This window comes from Meriones unguiculatus, chromosome 3 (assembly GCF_030254825.1).
Source record: "Meriones unguiculatus strain TT.TT164.6M chromosome 3, Bangor_MerUng_6.1, whole genome shotgun sequence".
NCBI classification, from domain to species: Eukaryota; Metazoa; Chordata; class Mammalia; order Rodentia; family Muridae; genus Meriones; species Meriones unguiculatus.
The window spans coordinates 168138749-168158613 of record NC_083351.1 but is presented as its reverse complement, the minus strand read 5'-3'; the positions used below and the strand labels follow the sequence as shown (position 1 = coordinate 168158613).

Here is a 19865-nt window from a genome sequence, read left to right as displayed (position 1 = left end):
TTAAAACGAGGTCTTCGTTTTTGGTTTCTAATGATATTTTACTATCAATTAAATGTGGGGCTGCAGAAATCGCTCTTGTTAAGAGTGCCTTCTGTGTTGGGTGGTGGTCGTGCAAGCCTGCCTGGTTCAGGATAGACAGGGCTGTTAAACATAGAAACCCTGTGTCAAAAACCAAAACACAGAGTGCCTTATGTTGTTGTGGAGAACCTGGGTTTGTTTCCCAGCACCCATGTTAGGCAGCATACAACTACCAGTTCCAGAGGATTGATGTCCTGTGGTCTCCTATAGACTCTGTGCACATGTGGTCCACATAAACACACAGGCACACACACATATACATAAGTAAAAGCAGTGAATCTTTAAAAATAGAGTAAAGATGGGATGTAAAATGATCTTACACTAAGGTTTTTTTCTACTTTTCACATATGGGTTAATAAAAATTGTTTATTTACTGTCTAAGATTTATTATGAGACTGAAATAATATAGGATGTGGAAGTACCCTCAAGAGTTCTCAGCGCTCAGAGGTTGACAGATCTCTCTGTTAGTTGGAGACCATCCTGCTCTACATAGTAAGTTCAAGGCCAGTCAAGGCTACAAAGAGAGACCTCACAAAACAAAACAAAACAAAACAAAAACAAAGTTAAGTGCTGTACAAACACACAGAATAGTATTTGCCTATTTTTCTTCCATATTTATCTCTAATCTGTAAGTTTGCATTTATAGGGTTAGTTTTCTTACATGCTAGTGATGAGATTTAAGGTCATCATGTTTCATGCTAAATGCACATTAAAAAATTTTCTGCGGTTTATTTTTAAGAGAAATGATACAGAAAGGAAAAGACAGGTTAACTTTTGGAACCTTACCTCTTTCCTCTTTCTCCTCCTCTTCCTCCTGTGGTTTCTTTATTTGTGTGTATGTGTGTGTTGGGGGGTGGTTGATGTCAGCACATGGACCAGTGACCTGTGTGAAGGAGTTATAAAGTGTAGCTTGTCAGAGGAGTCAGTCCTCTCTACCTGTGCTCTGGATTCTGGTGATTGAACGCGGGTTATCAGGCTTCTTGGCAAGGGCCTTTACCACACAGAGCTGTCCCACTGGCTCATATTATCTTCTCGGTGGTATCTGTGTTCTTTTTACTTACAAATAAATTTGAGGAAGAATACTATTTCATTCCTCTTGTTTTAGTTACTCACATTTGGTGCTCAGTATTGCCTCTCTTCTTTAGTGTAATCATATGGCGACATAGTAAATTACTTTTTAGACTGCACACTCTTAAGACATTGTTCCTTTTTTATGTGAAAGCTTGTTTTGGACATGATCTCCTATACATGAGATTCATCATAATCTTTCTCATATATATCTGTATAATGCTTTTGTTACAGTTTTGGTTTTTTAGTCATATCAGTCTTGATTATGTATGTTCTTTTTTATGCCCATTTGAGCTTCTGCTTAAAATTTTCTACCAGGTGAACATACTGAAAAATTCTTATATGATAAAGTAGCATCAGTAATGATGCTTATAAGGCAGAATATAAATACCAAATGAATTTTAAATATTGAATAAAATGACAGGCTTAAGATTTTATACATTATCAAAGATTGTTAGCTTAAATTAACAGCTGGAAAGTAACTATAAACCAATTCATGTTAATTAAAAGAAAAATTCTAATATAATAGAGGAAGGATGGTGTATTTCAAAATTTCCTGTATGGCATTTTGTGCAACAGAAAGTAGAAGCCACATGTAACATATTTGGTATGTCGTGGATAGGGAAGAATGTTTTCTTAAATATTTATTTATTTATTTAGAGACAGAGTTTCACTATGTAGCATTGGCTGACCTGGAACTGGCTGTGTAGACCAGGATAGCTTTGAACTTAGAGCAACCCGTCTCTGCCTCCCAGGAGCTAGGATTAAAGACATGCGCCACCACACTACACTTGCTTCTTTTATTTATGTGTGTGTATCATGTATGTGTGGAGCTACAGAGAATCAGCTATCCTGAAGCTAGAGTTCCAGTTGGTTGTGTTGTGCCTGTTGTGCATGCTGGGGACCAAACATTGTTCCTTTGGAAGGAGCAGCAAGTGCTCTTTACCTATAATCTACTTAGCTGCCCTTGTTTGTTTTGTCTCCAGTACTGCTTTATACTCTACCATTCTTTCTTTCTCTCCCCCCCCCATCTTATCTGTGTCGCTCCTAAGTTTGTTTTGTTTTGTTTTTCTCTGTGGCTTAGTAAGGCCACCTGCTAGGGTTAGGTGATCAAAGAGCAGAAAACATAGAGTTCATGCCAGGGATAGTCCCTACTCCCCTTACTAGGGAACCCCATAGAGACCGAGCTGCCCATGGGCTACATCTGAGCAAAGGATCTAGGTCCTCTCCATGGATGGTCCTTGATTGACTCATCAGTCTCTGCAGGACCCCTGGGCCCAAAATTTTTGGCTCTGTTGGTCTCCTTGTGGAGCTCTTATCCCCTCCAGGTCTTTTAACTTGTGTCAAGCTGACAAAACAACCAATATAGATGGCTTGACCAAGTTCACAGACCTTAAATGTTAGCATTAATTTTTATTATATCCTACAATTCTATTATACTTACAATTTTCCATCATCACAGAGACCCATTTCTTCTTATAATACAGTCTATTTCTCTAAGCACTTATACCAAACTACAGTCTTAATGTAGTAAAAAAAAAAACCATATATATATATATATATACATATATATAATATTTAGCTGCTAAAAAAGATTTTATTCCTGCATTTTCTTGACAATTATCTTGATATCATATTTAAAAATCTGCAAATAGGGGAGGTAGACTTTATTCTTTCTCTTTTAAGTTGCTGACTCAGTTAAGATTATTATGTGCCTTTAAATGTCAGGAACAGTAGCTTAAGTAAATGAATTTTCATATGCAATGATCAGTTTATAAATAGATAGAATTGGTTCAGTTGCTTGCTCATCCTCAGAAGAGTGGCTTTTACTTATCTACTTGGTTCGCTCTTGGTTATTAGTCCTGTAAGTGCTAGCTTGAGAGGGAAAAGACACAAAAATGATTAGGAAGATGTTCATTTCATTTTTGCTGGATGAGGCCTCTATAAATTGTTTATAGGAACCATATTTCTTGTTTTTCACTGGCCAGTTATGTCATGTGACCATTTGTAGCTAGAAAATGGTAGAGCTTATCAGTAGTGTCTGTAATCATGCCCCTTCCACTGTCAGTATCTTAGCACGACAGTGTAACTACCTAAGCCAACTACCTAAGAATATGTGTGTCTTTTAGATTTACATTGGTGCAGAAGCATACAGTGGAATTCAACCAGGTAGCAATGGCGAATTCAGATGGATCCGAAGCAATGCTGAACAGAGTGATGACAAAAGATAACATTGGTGTTGCTGTGGTATTAGAGGTCCACAAGGAACTCTTTGGAACAGGTGAGTTTAGTCTACATAATATTAAAGATAAACACCATTCCAGGTTTCCTAAGAGAAGAGAATTTTACCATTTATTACAAGGTTTTTTTTTTTTTCTTTGAGAACTGTTAAAAGAGATGGGCAAGAAAATAGTACTAATTATGTATTATGTATTTCTTATGATTTCTTGATACATTCTACAGTTTTTTATCAGCATTTTTACTTAGGTAATATCTGCCCATTTAACATACCATTAATTGAAAAAGTTATTTGAAGTAGATTAGGCTTGATTCGAAATTATATTGATTTTGTCCTCTTTTATGTAGTTTTAGCTTCATAAGTGTGAACCTTTTTTTTTTTATGGTTAAATAGTTGGCATGTTTTCTTTAATTTCTTCGTTAAATTTCAAGTCTGTGTCTATGTGATGCTTTTCAGGGTTTTTAGGTTATTTATAGCTCCCTGAGAGTTAGAAACTCACTGTGTACTTGGCATTATCAAGGTCTTTTGTTGGCCTCTCTGCTGCCTGCCTCGGAGTGCTCTAATGTCTGAAGCTAGAACAAGGTGCTAAGGCCAAATTGGTGCACTGCTCTTTCTGTTTGTCCTGTGGAAGAAAAACTTCGCCTTGAGCACTAATTTACATTATTTAGACTATACATAGTGTCAGATTTCTTTTTCTACAGTTCTTTGGTTTATCTATCATTAAACAATCAATCTTTAATGTGAGATTTTGTGTTTATTTCTTTTTTTTAGCCTTTTCAAACTTTTTATGTCTTTTCCCATCACATTGTTCTTCTGGTATGTTTTGTTTTGCTTTTATAATAATGTTCTCTTTTGAAGTTTTACCTATTTAATTTACAGAAGAGTAATTCTAAATTATATGGTACATACTTCTACTTACTAAAATATGTACCTTTCCTGGTAAAAGGGAAATTTAGTGGGCAAATGGCTTTTTGGGGGACACATTTTTAATATTTAACATAATGAATGTTCATTTATAGCCAAAAGTGACATTAACACTTATAGGAAAAGAAGACAACTTAGAAGTATTTCTTTAGTTTTATATAGCAGATTACTTTGCTAATTGGTTTTCTCAACATTGAAGAACATTACAGTTTGATAAGATTATAAGCAAATGTAATTTTACCTAAATATCAGACTTAGAAATTGGGCATTTTCTTTAGAGTTCATATTTCAGTAGAAAAAATTTGAAATATGTTATGGAAATTTCAATAGAACATTGACATGGAGTGTTCTTCAACAGCCCAAAAGTACATAAACTTAAAAATTGAGAAATACTTATTTCAGTCATACTCTAAAAATAGCTCCTATTCATTTCTTTATATAAATCCAAGCATTTAAAGTATATGTATATAGGTTTGTGTTAAGTGGCATTATACCATAATATTTTATTCCTTGAACTTAATTTCTTGCCACTGTGCAGTACTTACCCACTTTGCATTTCACAAGCTTAATAGTGAAAGGTCAGTAGCAAAAAATGAGTAGTATTGTATGAACCTGCAGAAAATGAAATAAATAAATTTGCTATCCAAATAGTTAATTTTAAAATAGAAATTGTTGTTCTGCCAGTGCCTATTACGTTTACTTTTCACAGTTTATATTATATTTATTTCCATATCCACCATTTGAAAAATACTATGTTAATGTTTATTTTTAACAGAAGTTAGGGGAAAATAATTTTAAATTGTATAGTTGACTATCTTTTTCCAGATTAATCTGAGTTTCAAAAATGTTAAGTGGCTAACAAGCCTGAGTCCACACAAAGAAGTTAGTAATAAAATGAGGTCTAAAATGAAAGTATCTAGACTCTTGAGAGCAAACAGTTCCCTAATTTTTGTTTTAAGATGAATACCTGCGTATGTGTAAGTACACTGTGTGCGTGCCTGGTACCCGTGGAGGCCAGCAGGGGTTTTGAATCCCCTGGAAGTGGAGTTGTATTATTGTCTGATGTCAGTGCTAGAAACTGAACCTTCATTCAGCAAGTATTCTTAATCGCTGAGCTGTATATCCACTCTCACCATTTTCATTTTAAAATTACTTTTATTTGGGAATTTACTTGGATAGCAATTTTTTTTTTCATATGTTATTTTCTGTAGGTTCATAAAATTGGTTAATTCAACTGGAAACATCTCTCACTAGAATATTTTTCTATTTAAATAAGAGCTACTTAAAAGTGTTTGCTTGGTGCTGGAGAGATAGTTCAGCAGTTAAATACATGAATTGTTTTCCCAGAGGACTGGAGTTTGTTTCTCAGCACCTTTAACTCAGTTCCCAGAGCTCAGAGGCGTTCTTCCTGGCCCCTACAGGCACTGCACTCATGCACAGACCCTATACTCTGACCCCCACACACACATGCACATCCACCATTTAAACTTGCTTGCTTAAACTAAGAACACAGCAGATGAAAAGTGCTATAACCCAAATACTGATCATACATGAAATAATTTCTATACTTAAGCATGTACAGGAAGAATCTGAAAAGCTATCTGTAATGGTCTGGCTACTAAATATGTTTGGCTGTATGGGCCACATAGAGTTTGTTTGAAAATGTAAAACTGTCCTTAGCTCACATAGGCTCTAATAGAAATATGTAGTAAAACAGGTTTAGTCCATAGGCTACCATTGGTCAGTATGATCGAGATGAATAACTAGCTAATATATCATGTTTTCCAGAATTGCCCTTTAGCTTCTCAGATAAGTTTAAGGTGAAAATCAGTAAAAATACATAGAAAAGAAATAAAATAGCTATGGATCTTTTTCAGAAAACTTTTAAGATACTTCTTTTTAAGAAATATGAACATAACTTTCTACATCTTTTTTATGCTGTTTAAATTTAGGTATGAAGCCTATTCATGCTGCAGACAAACAGCTGCTTATAGTGGCAAATGCCCATATGCATTGGGACCCAGAGTATTCTGATGTGAAACTTATTCAGACCATGATGTTTGTCTCAGAGGTTAAAAACATTCTGGAGAAAGCCTCAAGTAGGCCTGGCAGCCCAACTGCAGATCCCAATTCCATCCCGCTGGTGCTATGTGCAGATCTTAACTCTTTGCCAGATTCAGGTATTTACATCATTTTTCCTTGCTTTCAGTTTCACTTTTAGTCTTGGTTGAAAGGCCACCTAACTCTTTTAACATATCAGTTGGAATTTGGAGGATGAGACAGTGACTGATTGAAAAAAGCTTAATAAGGAAACTGTTTCCAAAGGAGTGTTCAGGCTTTAAAACAAAACAATGAATGCTTTTGTACTTTAACCACTCTTACTCCTCTTATCTGGAAGAATGGTGGAATCTGTCATCAGAACTTGGAAGTATAGTTATAGGAGAGGGCCAGTAATTGAAGTGTGATGGCTTGGAATTGAATGATACAATCAGTGCCTGCCAAATCATAATAATAAGAAGGGAGCTGGGGAAGAGAAACCGCTCTCTCACTCTGCTCTCGCCTTTTGATCTGCCAAGGCTGCCCATTAACCAAGCTAGAAGTTGTATGGGAAGGGAAATGTTTGCATAGATGCAAGATCAACCTCCTGAAGCACAGAGTTCAACAAAAAGGGGCAGTCTTTAGAGACTAGTCATCACAGATAGCTGTCTCACTAAGTAATCTTGGCAAGTTTTCAGTGATCTTTCTGTACTTACTACTAGGTACAGAAGAATGATCAGAATTCCAGAAAGGTTATATATCATACCACTGGACTACTTTAAGTATGAATTTCATCTTTGTAAAACTTTGTTCTCCATTTTAGATTCTGAATTTCAGGTGCAAAACAAAGAATATAAGTCTGTACTATTAGCAAAATATATTCTAAATATTACATATTTTTATTAAGCTATTTAATCTCCACCCCCACTAGGGATCAAACCCAAGCTTATTGCATGTTAGGCAAGCATTCTACCACTGAATTATGTCCCTAGCCATTATTAGACTAGTCAAAGTAGTCACTCAGTATCAAATATAAAATAATTTAAATGCCTATGCTTAGAATTTGTAGTCACCAAGTTTAGAAAATAACCTGTTCATGGTAAATAATGCTGAAATATTTGCAAATTTGTGGTTTTGACCCTTAGGCCAATTGTTACTTCCTCTGCCCCCTCCAGCCTCCCATGTGTATATGCATGTGTGCATGGTGTATGTATGTGATCACACAACTCACCAGAAGGCAACCTTTGGTGTTCTTCAAGTACCAACCTCCTTGTTTGTCAGACTGGGTCCCTACTGCCCTAGGAATCGCCAAGTATGCTAGGCTACTTAGGCCAGTGAGCCCAAGGGATCTGTCTGCACTGGCATTGCAAGAGCTGTCTACCACATGCAGATCTTTTTTTTTTTTTTTTTTTTTTTATTGTTTCTGAAGCTTGGACTCAGGCTCTCTCATGCTTACATGGCAATCACTTTCCTGACTGAGATGTCTCCCCAGCCCACATCCCTGTTTTGTGGTCCTTTACAAAAAAAATAATTATTTAAATTTCTTTAAAAGTACAAGTTTTTCTTGTATTTCAAATGATTTCCTGAAACAATTTATAATAGCTATTAATATCACTGTTACCATAACATAACATAGTTCAGTGGCTCAAATCAGACTATCAGGGTTGTATCTTGATTCTGTTTATTAGCAGCTATACATGCTATTCATTATGAATAAGGGGATAGATGTTTTATTGATCTCATTAAAATTGTCTGTTTTCCTAACATATCATAAGTGCTAGATAATTTTCAGTTCATTTTGAGTTATTCATAACACCGATATTTTACTTCACCATATTTTGCTATCATTCTTAATCACTAATAGATGAATTTTATATTATTGGTAACATTATAAAGGGGATGAAAGACATGTATTTACTACCTCGATGGAGACTTTTTGAAGCTGCTACCCTTTTTGCTTTTAGACACATCTAACATTTTTGGTGTCTGGCATTTAATGTTACTTAAACATAATATGTTCTTCTCAGGTGTCAGACTAAAAGTCACACTAGCTCAAAGTAAGTGAGGGCCTGGAGAGCTGGCTCAGTGATTAGAGCACTGTCTGTTCTCTTTGAGGTTTGTGGTTTGATTCCTAGACCCACATGGTGGCTTACAACTATCAGTAATGCTAATTTCAGGAAACCTGACAGGATTGTGTGTGATACACAGACTTGCAACCAAAACACTCATATACATAAACTAGTAAAGTAATAATTAAAAAAAAAGTAAGTCGGGTTCACACCCTTAATCTCAGCACTCGGGAGGCAGAGGTAGGCAGATTGCTGTGAGTTTGAAGCCAGCCTAATCTACGAAGTGAGACCAGGACAGGTAAGGCTGCTCAGAGAAACCCTGTCTCAAAATGATGATGATGATGGTGATGGGGGTGATTTTCTAAGTTAACCCTGGACATTGACTTGTTGAGGATGAAAAATCTGTTTTTATTTCAAATGATTAGTTTTGTTTTGTTTTGTTTTGTTTTTCGAGACAGGGTTTCCCTGGGTAGCCTTGGCTGTCCTGGAATTGCTTTGTAGACCAGGCTGGCCTCGAACTCAGCATCTGCCTGCCTCTGCTTCCCAAGTCCTGGGATTAAAGGCATGGCAATTTTTTTTTATTATAAGTGTTCTTTATATATATTTATAATGTTAATTGACTACTATGACTATTGCTGAAGAGATAGTGGTTTAGAGTACAGTTACCAAAGCACACAAGGTCAAAACTTTTCTGGTGAAATCATCTGAACCTAAAGAACCACTAAGATTGACAATATTCTTAAGTGATCCTGATACTATGTTCTGGAATAGGCAAATGCCTTTTAATGTAGTTAAGCTATATGAAATTGCTGCTGTTTTAAAAATTTAAAATACCAGCAACAAGAACACTTTTTTGTTTGTTTTGTTTCTGAGACAGACTCTTAATATGCAGCCCTGGCTTGCCTAGAGCTTCCTGTGTAGGCCAAGCTGGCCTGGAGCCCAGAGAAATCAGCCTGCCTTTCTGCTTCTTGGGTGCTAGGATTAAAGACATGTACTACCAAGCCCAGCTGAGGTTTCATAGGACTTAATCAAACCTGGTGTGTCTATAGCTAAGTATGGTTCAGTGATACATTTTGCACTAAATATTAACAGGCAGTGTTTCTTTATTGTGCTAGGTGTTGTGGAATATTTAAGCAACGGAGGAGTAGCTGACAACCATAAAGACTTCAAGGAACTAAGGTACAATGAGTGTCTTATGAACTTCAGCTGTAGTGGAAAGAATGGAAGCTCAGAAGGGAGAATCACACATGGCTTCCAACTTAAGAGCGCCTATGAAAATAACTTGATGCCTTATACCAATTACACCTTTGATTTCAAAGTAAGTAGCAGTCTCTGGACTGGCATATGAACTATTTCAAATGAAAGCATGTAAAAATTAAAATATAAACCCTGTGAGTAAGAGTTTGCAGGGTTCTGCCCTCTGCCAGCACCAGGCACACAAATGTTCCACAGACATACATGCAGGCAAAATACCTATGTACATAAAATAAAAGAAGAATTAGCACGGATTCAAAAACAGACAAAAAACCACAAAAATGTCTGGTTTAAATACACGGCTAAGGTCTGGAGAGATGTCTCAGCTGTTAAAGGCTAGGCTCACAACCATAAATAAATAACATAGCTAAACAAAGAAAAAATTTTGTTAGGTTTTTGTGGTTATTTTATCATTTGAATTATTTTTAAACTTTTGTTCACATTTCAGATATTAATGATACCCAATATTTCTAAAATTTTTTATTCTGTAAGGCATTGTTGAAAGCACTTGGGTATAAATATAGATAATCTAGATAATAATATAGATAGTATTAATTCTCTTAACCTACTCACATACCAAAACAACAATAACAGCTAATTACTGAACACTTATTTTGGGGAACTTTTATTTTGGTTCTTCTGGGGTATGCTTGCAAAATTAAGTATTACGTTAAATCTGTAGTAATTAAGCCAAAGATCATTTTTCTTATAGCTCTTCTCTTTACCTCTGTTTGACTTTCTATCATTTCCAGAGTGAATTGTATGTCTTGTTCTATCATATATATATGTATATTAGTGTAGAGCCTAGAGAAGTTACAGTGTAATACAAAAGGAAAATATTAAGTAGGCTTGTTCACATCTTCAATAACATTTTCCTTCCTCCCTCCCTCCCTCCCTCCCTCCCTCCCTCCCTCCCTCCCTCCCTCCCTCCCTCCCTCCCTCCCTCCCTTCTCTCTCTTCTTTCTCTTTGTTTTGTTTTGTGAGACCAAGTTTCTCTGACCTGGAACTTACTATGTAGACCAGGCTGGCTTTTAAATCATAGGATTCCACCTGCCTTTGCCTTCTGTGTTTAAAGGTTTTAAAGGTTTTAAACCTTTAAAGGGATTAAAGGTTAAAGATTTGCACTATATTGCCCAGCCTCCTTTTTCAATTTTTGATGTTTGTTTATTCCTTACCAAACAAAAGTAGGAGGAAGAAAGAGCTGTATGTTTATATTGGTCAGCTTTTATTGAAATAAGACATAAAATGGCTTAAAAGTTAATGTGGTTTTACTATTAGATAAATATATGCATTGGTAGCTTGTATTGTTTTGATCACTTTGTATATGGTCATGTGCTGTTAAACATTTAAGAACTAGCTTTCTGTGGAAAATAAGCCAGACTTGTAGAGTTTTCTGTGGATTATGTACTTTTTTAAATCTATTAAAGTTGCTAATTGCTAGCTCTAGTAAAGGGCTATTTTTGCAGAAGTTGAAAGAAATACTTCTATACTTAGTGATACATAGTTTACTGTAGTTTAATAATATAATCATATTTATAATAACAATATGTAATATGTTTCTAAGCATACCCCGAAAGAACTCTAATAAAAATCTTCAAAATAAGTGTCCAGCTGTTATTTATGTCTTGATATGTGAGTAGGTTAAGAGAAATTAATTCTTCCTTACTTTTTAAAGCTTACTTTTTAGCTTATCCATAAACTATAAAATTAAAAAGAAAAAAAATTGGCATATTTGCCATCTTCTGAATTGGTCTAAAATCTCTTCAAGGTGTTTCTTTAACATATCTTATATGCATCAGATAAAACATGCACCTGTAATTCCAGCACATGATAGGGTGAGGAAGGAGGATCTTGAAGTCAAGCCAGGCTTGGTTATATAGCAAGGCCTTGCTGCATTAAATGAATGAATGAGTGAATTTCACATGTACTTATTTCTTCCTGAGTGTAGGCACTCTTGATATGGGAAAGCACTAGCTTAGGTAAAATCTGTGCACAGCTTGGAACAGTGAAGGCATATTAATTTTGCTTTCTGCTTATCAAATGAATCCAGTCATCTAGCTCTGGGAAAAAGAGCCAATATTATATATACAGGTGTGTGTCTGCATGTATGTGTCTCTTCCCTGCTGGCTGATACTTTGCTTCAGTCCAAGGTTTCTAGAAATGAGTATTTTAAACTAAGCAAATTAGGGCAGTTAACTGTATAGTAGTTTCCTCATATGTTATATTTTACTAAACAAAGAAGGTCTGTTCTAAAGGTGCTTAGATGTAAGTTTGTGTTTAGCTTTTTAGGTTTATAATTTATGTACAAATGTAAAATTTTATGATTCACTAGGATGCTCTGTTGGGCCACCTTCATTCATATAATAACTCGTCAAAGATTAGAGTATAGGTTTTTTAGTTATTTAGCGTTTCCAAATTAAGTATTGTTCCTTTTTTGGAGTTTTTCTCTTTTTCTAAACATATTTTTCCCTTTCCCTCCCTGTTATCCCTAATCTCTTTCCAGGGTGTGATTGACTACATTTTCTATTCCAAGACTCATATGAACGTGCTTGGTGTCCTGGGGCCTTTAGATCCTCAATGGCTGGTTGAGAACAACATCACTGGGTGTCCACACCCTCACATCCCTTCAGACCACTTCTCACTGTTAACACAACTTGAACTCCACCCTCCACTCCTGCCTCTTGTCAATGGTGTTCACTTGCCTAATCGGAGGTAGTGGAGTACAGCCCCGCAGAGACGGGGATCTGTTGCTATGGACCTGTACAGTTGTAAATCAAAGTATGTAGGAGTGAAGTATGGCCATCCTTAAGCTGCTTCTTCAGGTTCTTTTCACTATGTGTTTGCTATAAGACTTTGTATATTTTTGTGCATACTGATATCATTTGGCACTAGGGCTGGAACCAAAGTATTACTGTTTGTCTCTATCTATCCAAAAGTTTAATATACTTTAAAATTGGATTTCTTTTCCTATTATATTAGGAACCAACATTCACAATTGATAAATTACAATCTGAGGTCCAACATCAGTGTTGTTCTGTAAAAACAAATACATTCCTTTGAATGTTTTCAAATACACCAATCATTTTTATAAAAGGTGATTTCTACAAACTCCAAATAGAAGATTTTCAATTGAATGATGGCATGCCTTATAGGAAAAACTTTTGAGTTTTCTGTTTTCTTTCATAACAAGCTAATTTTTGGCTCCCAAGTCATTTGCACATTAACAAAGCACTTAAATTTGCTTGGTTTGTATATTAAATATGATATAGCCACTAGTCACAACAAGATAATTTGAGAAATGAAAGATAATTGCACAACATGCTTTAAAAATCAAGCATAGTATGTGGCAGTTTATTGGCCAAATGCTGGTTGTTTTGTTTGAGGAATCATTCTTTTTTCTTGCCTTTTAGTTATAATTTTTTTAGAAATATTAACTCCGAGCCCGTCTCTTCAGTTCATTTATAAGGAAATAGCAGATTATACTGCCATACATCTTTAAAGTAGATTTGGTATTTTTAGGATGCCCACAAAATTAATATCTGCTATTTTTCATTTTCTTTGTCCACCCTTCTTTTCTGTCTGGTTGTACTGAGAAAAAGAAAAAAAAAAAAAAAAAAGAAAAAAAAAAACACGATTCATATCATCTTTACTACAGTTTAATGTTTAAAGAAAATTGCTGAATGAAAAGCCCCTGGTCAAAGTTTCGAAAAGGGAAAGCCATATAATATTACATATGTTTTCCAAAGTAAGTAAAATGGCTATTTGTTTGTTGTTTTGTTTTGTTTTAAGTTAACAGTAGAGAAGATTTTAAGGAGAGGACAGATTGGGGAAAGTAGTTGAAAACCTTAAATCATTTTCTTCTGACTCTAGCTGCCAAATGGCCATCATATGCTTTTAATCTTTGTTGCCATTCTGTCTAGATTTGAATTAAGCTACTGTTTTATTCCCAAAGTTTGATGCCTCTAGATGTATTGGAACCACCACCACCCCCATTGTTGGCCAGGAGGGGCCACTTGAAAATCTCACTTACGAGGCAGATGAGCATAAATACTATTGTGGGGAGAAAATTAGTTGGCTGACTGATGTTAATTATGGCACAGTAACATTGGAAAAGGTTGTGTCTGTGTTTTTAAGTTTTTCTTTATTCTGCTTTTTTGCTGCTATAAGAGTTTTCTGAAATTTATATTTTAAACTTTTCATGCACTTTACTGTTTCTAGTATCAAAATGTGATATTTTTAATAAACAAGAAATTTTCCATTATGTGATGAAATTCTAAAAGAAAATAGCCTATATTTGTGTCTCACTAATATATAAAGTACAAGTCAAATTTAAATTATTTAATTAGTTTTAAAAATATACAAATTGTTTCCTCTTTCAAACCTGACATCTTAGGCTGTTTTATTAGTCTTAAATGATACATTTCCTGTGGTCATTTTATACTAATTTCTTCCATAGTTTACTGATCAGGCTATATAAAATAATATTTCCCCAAAGGGTAATTTTAGTGGGATGAGGGTGGTGGGATGATGTAATATCACACAGGATTGCATCCAGAAGAGGTCTGTAAAGCCTAAACTCCATTTTAAAAGTGCCTAGTGACAGAGGCGTTGTCATCTATTGTAATTGGAATGTCTTGTAGTTCAGCAAAGTTTGATGTAAATAAAATATTCTTTTAAAAATGTTAAAGTACCTGAATAAACAAACAAGCAAATTAAACCCTTGATGACAGATTTTCCTCAGTGTTCAGGTATCCCTTCTTATATACCTCAAGCATCCAACATCTAGCCATGCAAATTGATTACCTGAAGCGTAGTACTGGAAAGTAGAATAGCATGAAAAACTTAATTTTGTGGACATTACCTTTTTTTGTAATCAGCTACTGTATGTTTAGTTTTAGAGCTTCTGTTTCATATGGGTTTTCTGCTCTGGAGGTATATGCACTGACAGAACATTCTTCTTTCATAGACGCATGTTAATTAGCAATGTGAGCAATATTTCCTACCATACTTCACTCCCAATATTTTTTGAGATGTTTGTATAAAATGAAATTTAAAGTTCACTTATGATTGTATATGAACCACAGAGGAGCCCATTTATTAATACAAATCTTTTTTAATAGTTAAATGTAGAGGGGAAAATAAAAAAATTGGGAAACATTGTAAACAGCTTAAGTTTATTTTGTGTATGATTGAGGCACTCTGTTGCAAGAAGGTGTGTAATTGGGTCTCTCTGCTTCCAAATGCACTCTTTCAAACCATTCATTATCCTGTGTACTTTAATGTGGTTTTCGTAACTGTTGGTAGTAGCTCTGTTGAAGTAGGTGACTGTGTTTTGTTTTGGGTGGCACACACCTAGGGCATGGTATCTTAAATTTCATGTGCACGGTTTCCCTTTAGCCTCTTGCCCAAATTTCACACACTGTTTTCCTCTGTTCCCTTTGTAAAAGGAGTGGTATCTTGTTTTGAGCTGCCAGTTCAGATGATCAGAAATGCTGCTGTCCTCAGCATTGTCTTGTTAAATGCATGCCATTTGGAACTTTGGCAGTGAGAAGCCCAAAGGACAGGTGAATGACATAGTATATATTCAATGAAAGTGAAATATATATGCTCATATACTTTCTAGTTCTCAGAATAAGTTAATAAGCTTTATGCCATTGGGCTGCTGCATATTTTATCTGATAAAAGAAAAATTGGGCATTTTTAGATAGTGCTATGTATTTTTTTAAATGTTAAATATGATTTCTAGTAATTGTCTTAAGAACTGGAGTGTTAAGTTTATTAAAATGGTGTTGTCTGAAGAAGGGGAAACTGCACTGTTTGCCATTCTAACAGTCATCCAAGTGCATGTCAAGTCACCCACTGTCAAGCGTCAGTATCCTCCTCATAGCTTTACACACTTTGATGGGGAATATTGCAGCATCCTCAGGACTGACATCTGGAAAAGGCTCAAATCACTTACTGCTCCTTGCTTGTTGACTTTGTTTTACAATATTGTGCCTGGTGTCAACTTTTAAGCAACAGCACTGCCTAAAAGCAAGCAGAGAACAGAATCCCAGCACCATTCTATAGGCAACTTTTTAGAATTCAGATACAGTAAATCTGTTCAAGATTTATGATGTTTTATGTAAAAAATTTTTGTACAACATAGCTGAATATTTTTGTTTGATTTATTTGATGTAAGGCGTGTGAACATTCATTTGAATCTCACATGTTAAAGTCAGGTATGGCACAATGGGTTCTGAGACCAGCTTCCTCACCCCCTCCCATTTGCCTTGTTCCAATCTCTTTCTTTTCAAATTATGTTTCTGGTATCCATAGGCAGATATTTAATTTTACTAATAAGCATCCTGTGTGAATGTATTTTAAAAGCCACTATGTTTTAGTGTTATAATTTGTAGAAATATGAAACTTATCCCCCCTTTTTGTCTTAAAGTCATAAATCACTGAGAAGGGAGAAAGTTGAAAACAATCCAAGACTCATATCACTTGAATCTGTGACTGATTATGTTAAAATTGAGGGTGTGGCAATTAAATCTAGAACATGGACAAAATTGTGCTCCATTTAAGAATTCTGTCTCCTGAGTATGTCTTGTCAATTGAAATTTTAAGTCTGTATTGTATTTTCAAGAATTCATAAAAATTACAAATACCACCTGTGTACTCAATAGCAAATAGCAAAGAGAAGGGAAAGCACAAAGGAAAAGAGATTGAGTATGTTCATTGAAGGAGCCAGGAGCATAGAACTTCATTTCTAACACAAGGCTAGATTTCATAGTATTAAAAATTGACTTCATCCTATACTGATTTAAAATTTCATCTTTTATTTTCTCAGTTGTTGGAATATTTTAATAGTTTTGCAGAGTATGCTAACTGGTTCATAGCTTCAGTCACAGGAAATGCACAATGTATTACAGCAATGGTCCTGCATCAGCAAAACCTCTTTGTCACATGTTCAAAGTAACAAATGTTTTGACTGAAATGTGAGCTGTAATGTTTGTAAAGTTTTTCTTCTCCTCTCCCCCCATAAAACCCAAAGTAACACCTTTCTAGTGTGTTAAAGATGTTTACCAACTTTCCATTTAGTTTGTATCATATTTGTATGACTTTTGTCTGTTAGAAGTCGATAAATTAAGTAGAGAAGTTAGAGTTATTTTTCTAAATCAGGAACTTCAACTGAAGTTTTGAATTTGTAGACAGAAGAGAACATTTATGTTTATGATTGCTCTGGATGATTTTAATTCTATAATTGCACCATGATTTCCAAACTTAAATTCAAACACAAGTAAATGCTAGTACAACTTTAACCTGCTTATTTACCAAAGTTTAAGGACAAACTTTAAGGATGCTAAGAGCATCTTTCATAATTTTCACTTAAATGCTTCAAGAGATAAAAGGAAACCCTTAATGTGTTCTGAGCAAGAGCCACAGAAAGAAAGAGGAAAATGGGAAGGGAAGAGACTATGTTCAGGAAGATGAAAAGGAAGAGAATGTGTACTTGTTTTAACTAAATGCATTCATCTAAGTTTCTCAGTTAAAAGGCCTGTAGGAAGAAACAGATTCCAGGGAAAATTTTATTAACATAGTAGTTTCAGCATAAGTTTGGTTAACTTGATTTACGCTAGACTTGGTTTATTCTTGGATCCAAAGGAAAAAGTGAAGTACTTTTTAGTTAGATAAGCTAACTTTCAAAAAATATAAATTAAGAGCATGCCTATTAAGTGTTGATTTTTTTTTTATGATGCAGCCTATAAAATTAGTAGCACTGAATTGAAATTAGAAGTGTGCCATCAGAAGCCATGACTCCTGGCATGATTTCACCTTTCAAAATATTTCAGAAGGCATAATTTGGCACCTATTAACTGGTTATTTTATCAGCAGGTTTCCTGCATTTGTTTAATTTCTCTCTGTATCTGTCAGTTCAAAAAGCATAGGAGTCATGGTGGCAGCCCTCTGAAAAAATGATCCTTTCTTGCTCATTATTTCAGAGTACTGACATATTTTCTTAGCTATCCCTTGTTCGGTGTACCACATTTGTTTAATTTGTATGTAGTTACTTGAACTCAGAATATTGGCTCAGCATTGGTGTGCCAAACAGTGGCTTTGCTTCTTACCAGACAAGACTTTTAGTGTCCTGCTACTGTTTCAGCTTTAATGTGGTAAGTGTTGCAGTGTGTGGGTTGCTCTGTATTCAGAAACTACTGTCCTTTCTCTGTGCTTAACTTGGTAAAAGTATCTTCCCTTACCTCTGAAACTCTAGAGCGGTGCTCTGCTCACTTGGAGAGAGCAGGGGTTTGGATGGCTGTTACTGCACACTGGATCTAGACTTGTTCAGTGTCATGTGAGTGGCAGATTTCTTAAACACCAGCAGCACTGAAAAGTGCACTACGGGCATTCACACAGTTGTCCAAATGCAAGCAGTTCTTTCATCCAGAAGAAGCTGAGGAGTTGGGTTCAGTAGGAGTACTTGGAATATTTCAAGGAGGGCAAATGATTAACTTTGTTGTATCTGAAGTGGGATAGCACTTTTTATTTTTATTTTTTAAGAGGAAAAAATACATACCTTTTTTCTTTAAAAAGGCCAGGATGTTTGACCATATTAACCAGAGATTAAGTTGTATCTAATTTTCAACTGTATAAGTGCCAAGTAATTGTTCAAGGACTTTTTAGCATTTGACTAAGGAAGGGATTATTTATTTTCGTTTCCTGGCATCAGGTTGACTAATTTATTCTTTTGCATACACTTGAGTCATTCTGTGGCCTGTATAGTGTTTTTGTAACTATTACAATGGTCTAAAAAGTAAAGCACATGATCCTAAAACTAAGCAAGATGTTTTAGTAATCCCAGTGGATGCTCGGTAATTTCTATTAATACCACTCCAAGCAGATTCTACTGTTTAAGTTGTGTATTTATTTTTACCTTAAGAAAAGGCCAAGCACTAAATCAATTGTATTCTGATAATCATTTTCAGTCTAAGCTTTTCTCTCTCTCTCTTTTTTTTTTCATAATTAGAGGATTTAATGAAGTGCCATGTAGTTGTAGCTACTAATAATGTTTGATAGATTGGTTCTGTGATACTCGAAACATTTAACTCTTTCTTGTCATCTCTGGAAAAGATGGTTCTACTCTCATTCTCTCTGATAAAATCACCAGCTGCTTTATTTTTCTATTTATCAAAGAGTTGATAAGGTCTGGATCTTGACCGAACTGCTCAGCTGAGATGTTTTCATAGTAGACACTGTAGAAGATGTGCGATGTGCGTGCAAAAGGACATGGTTGGGTGGTGGTATTCTTTTTCATTAATGTGAACACTGACTAAACAAAGCAGTCCTGCCTTTGAAACCTTGTGGCAGCTCAGAAGGGAGGTGCTTAAGAACCTTAACTATATGTCAGATGACAAAATACTTTTTTTCCATTTTGGAGATTGGGTACTGCTCACACATGATGTATAGGGCTAAATATATGCTTGTTTCCTTGCACTTGTGTACTTTCCCCTTCTCTCTACTTTTCCTTTCCCTGTAGGCAATAAATGGCCATTTTGCAACCGCATACTTTGTCTTGGGTTTTGATTATCTGTGCCATGCTTTCTGCTTTGGAGTTGGTACTTCTCTTACAGAGTAAACTAGGAAACCAAGGTGATTTACGTAAAACAACTACAAATTCGTACTACCAGAGTTTTTTGTTTTGATTTTTGGTGTTATTTGGTGGAAATTACTTAAGGATTTCATATAGAACAGATTTCGAAGTTATATGACATGCTTTGCCAAAAGAAATTCAAGCAAAAGGACCTGTATTACTCAGAGTATGTGTAAGATGGTATGTGATGTGCTCAATTGGCAGTTTCTTACCTTGATGTTTTGGTGATCATGGAGGTTTCTACTGAGATGAAACCTCTCATCCTGGAGTCTTGAGTGGCTGGTGAACAGAAGTCTCCTGCTGACCTTTGGGATGACTATGAATACAAAGCAACTACTAGATCTTCGTGTCATTAGTTTGACCTACAGGACAGCCACTAGACAAACAGAGTTAAATAATAGTACTGAACAAGTTTGTTACATTAACACTTGCGAAGGTCCAGAATAAATTCATTCAGCGTTTATATCTCTTTGATGAACAAGCTGCTTCAGGGGATATAAAGATAGGCTTCTTATCCCCCCCCAGAAATAATTTCTTAAATAATCTGTATGACACAAAAAAT

General features: G+C 35.3%; 1 protein-coding gene across 6 annotated transcripts in view; it reads left to right on the top strand.

Annotated features, from left to right (window-relative positions):
• Cnot6l (CCR4-NOT transcription complex subunit 6 like) overlaps positions 1-19216 on the top strand; it is a 93232-nt gene extending 74016 nt beyond the window's left edge. For 5 of the 6 annotated variants that reach the window (XM_060380972.1, XM_060380969.1, XM_060380970.1 and 2 more), the window contains 4 exons: positions 3276-3427; positions 6262-6489; positions 9531-9733; positions 12173-19216. In XM_060380972.1, coding sequence (XP_060236955.1) covers positions 3276-3427; positions 6262-6489; positions 9531-9733; positions 12173-12385 — 796 coding nt within the window. In that variant the 3' untranslated portion in view covers positions 12386-19216. The remainder of the gene's footprint in view (positions 1-3275; positions 3428-6261; positions 6490-9530; positions 9734-12172) is intronic. The other variant, XM_060380974.1, reaches the window with a different exon arrangement.
• The last annotated feature ends 649 nt before the right edge of the window (positions 19217-19865 follow it).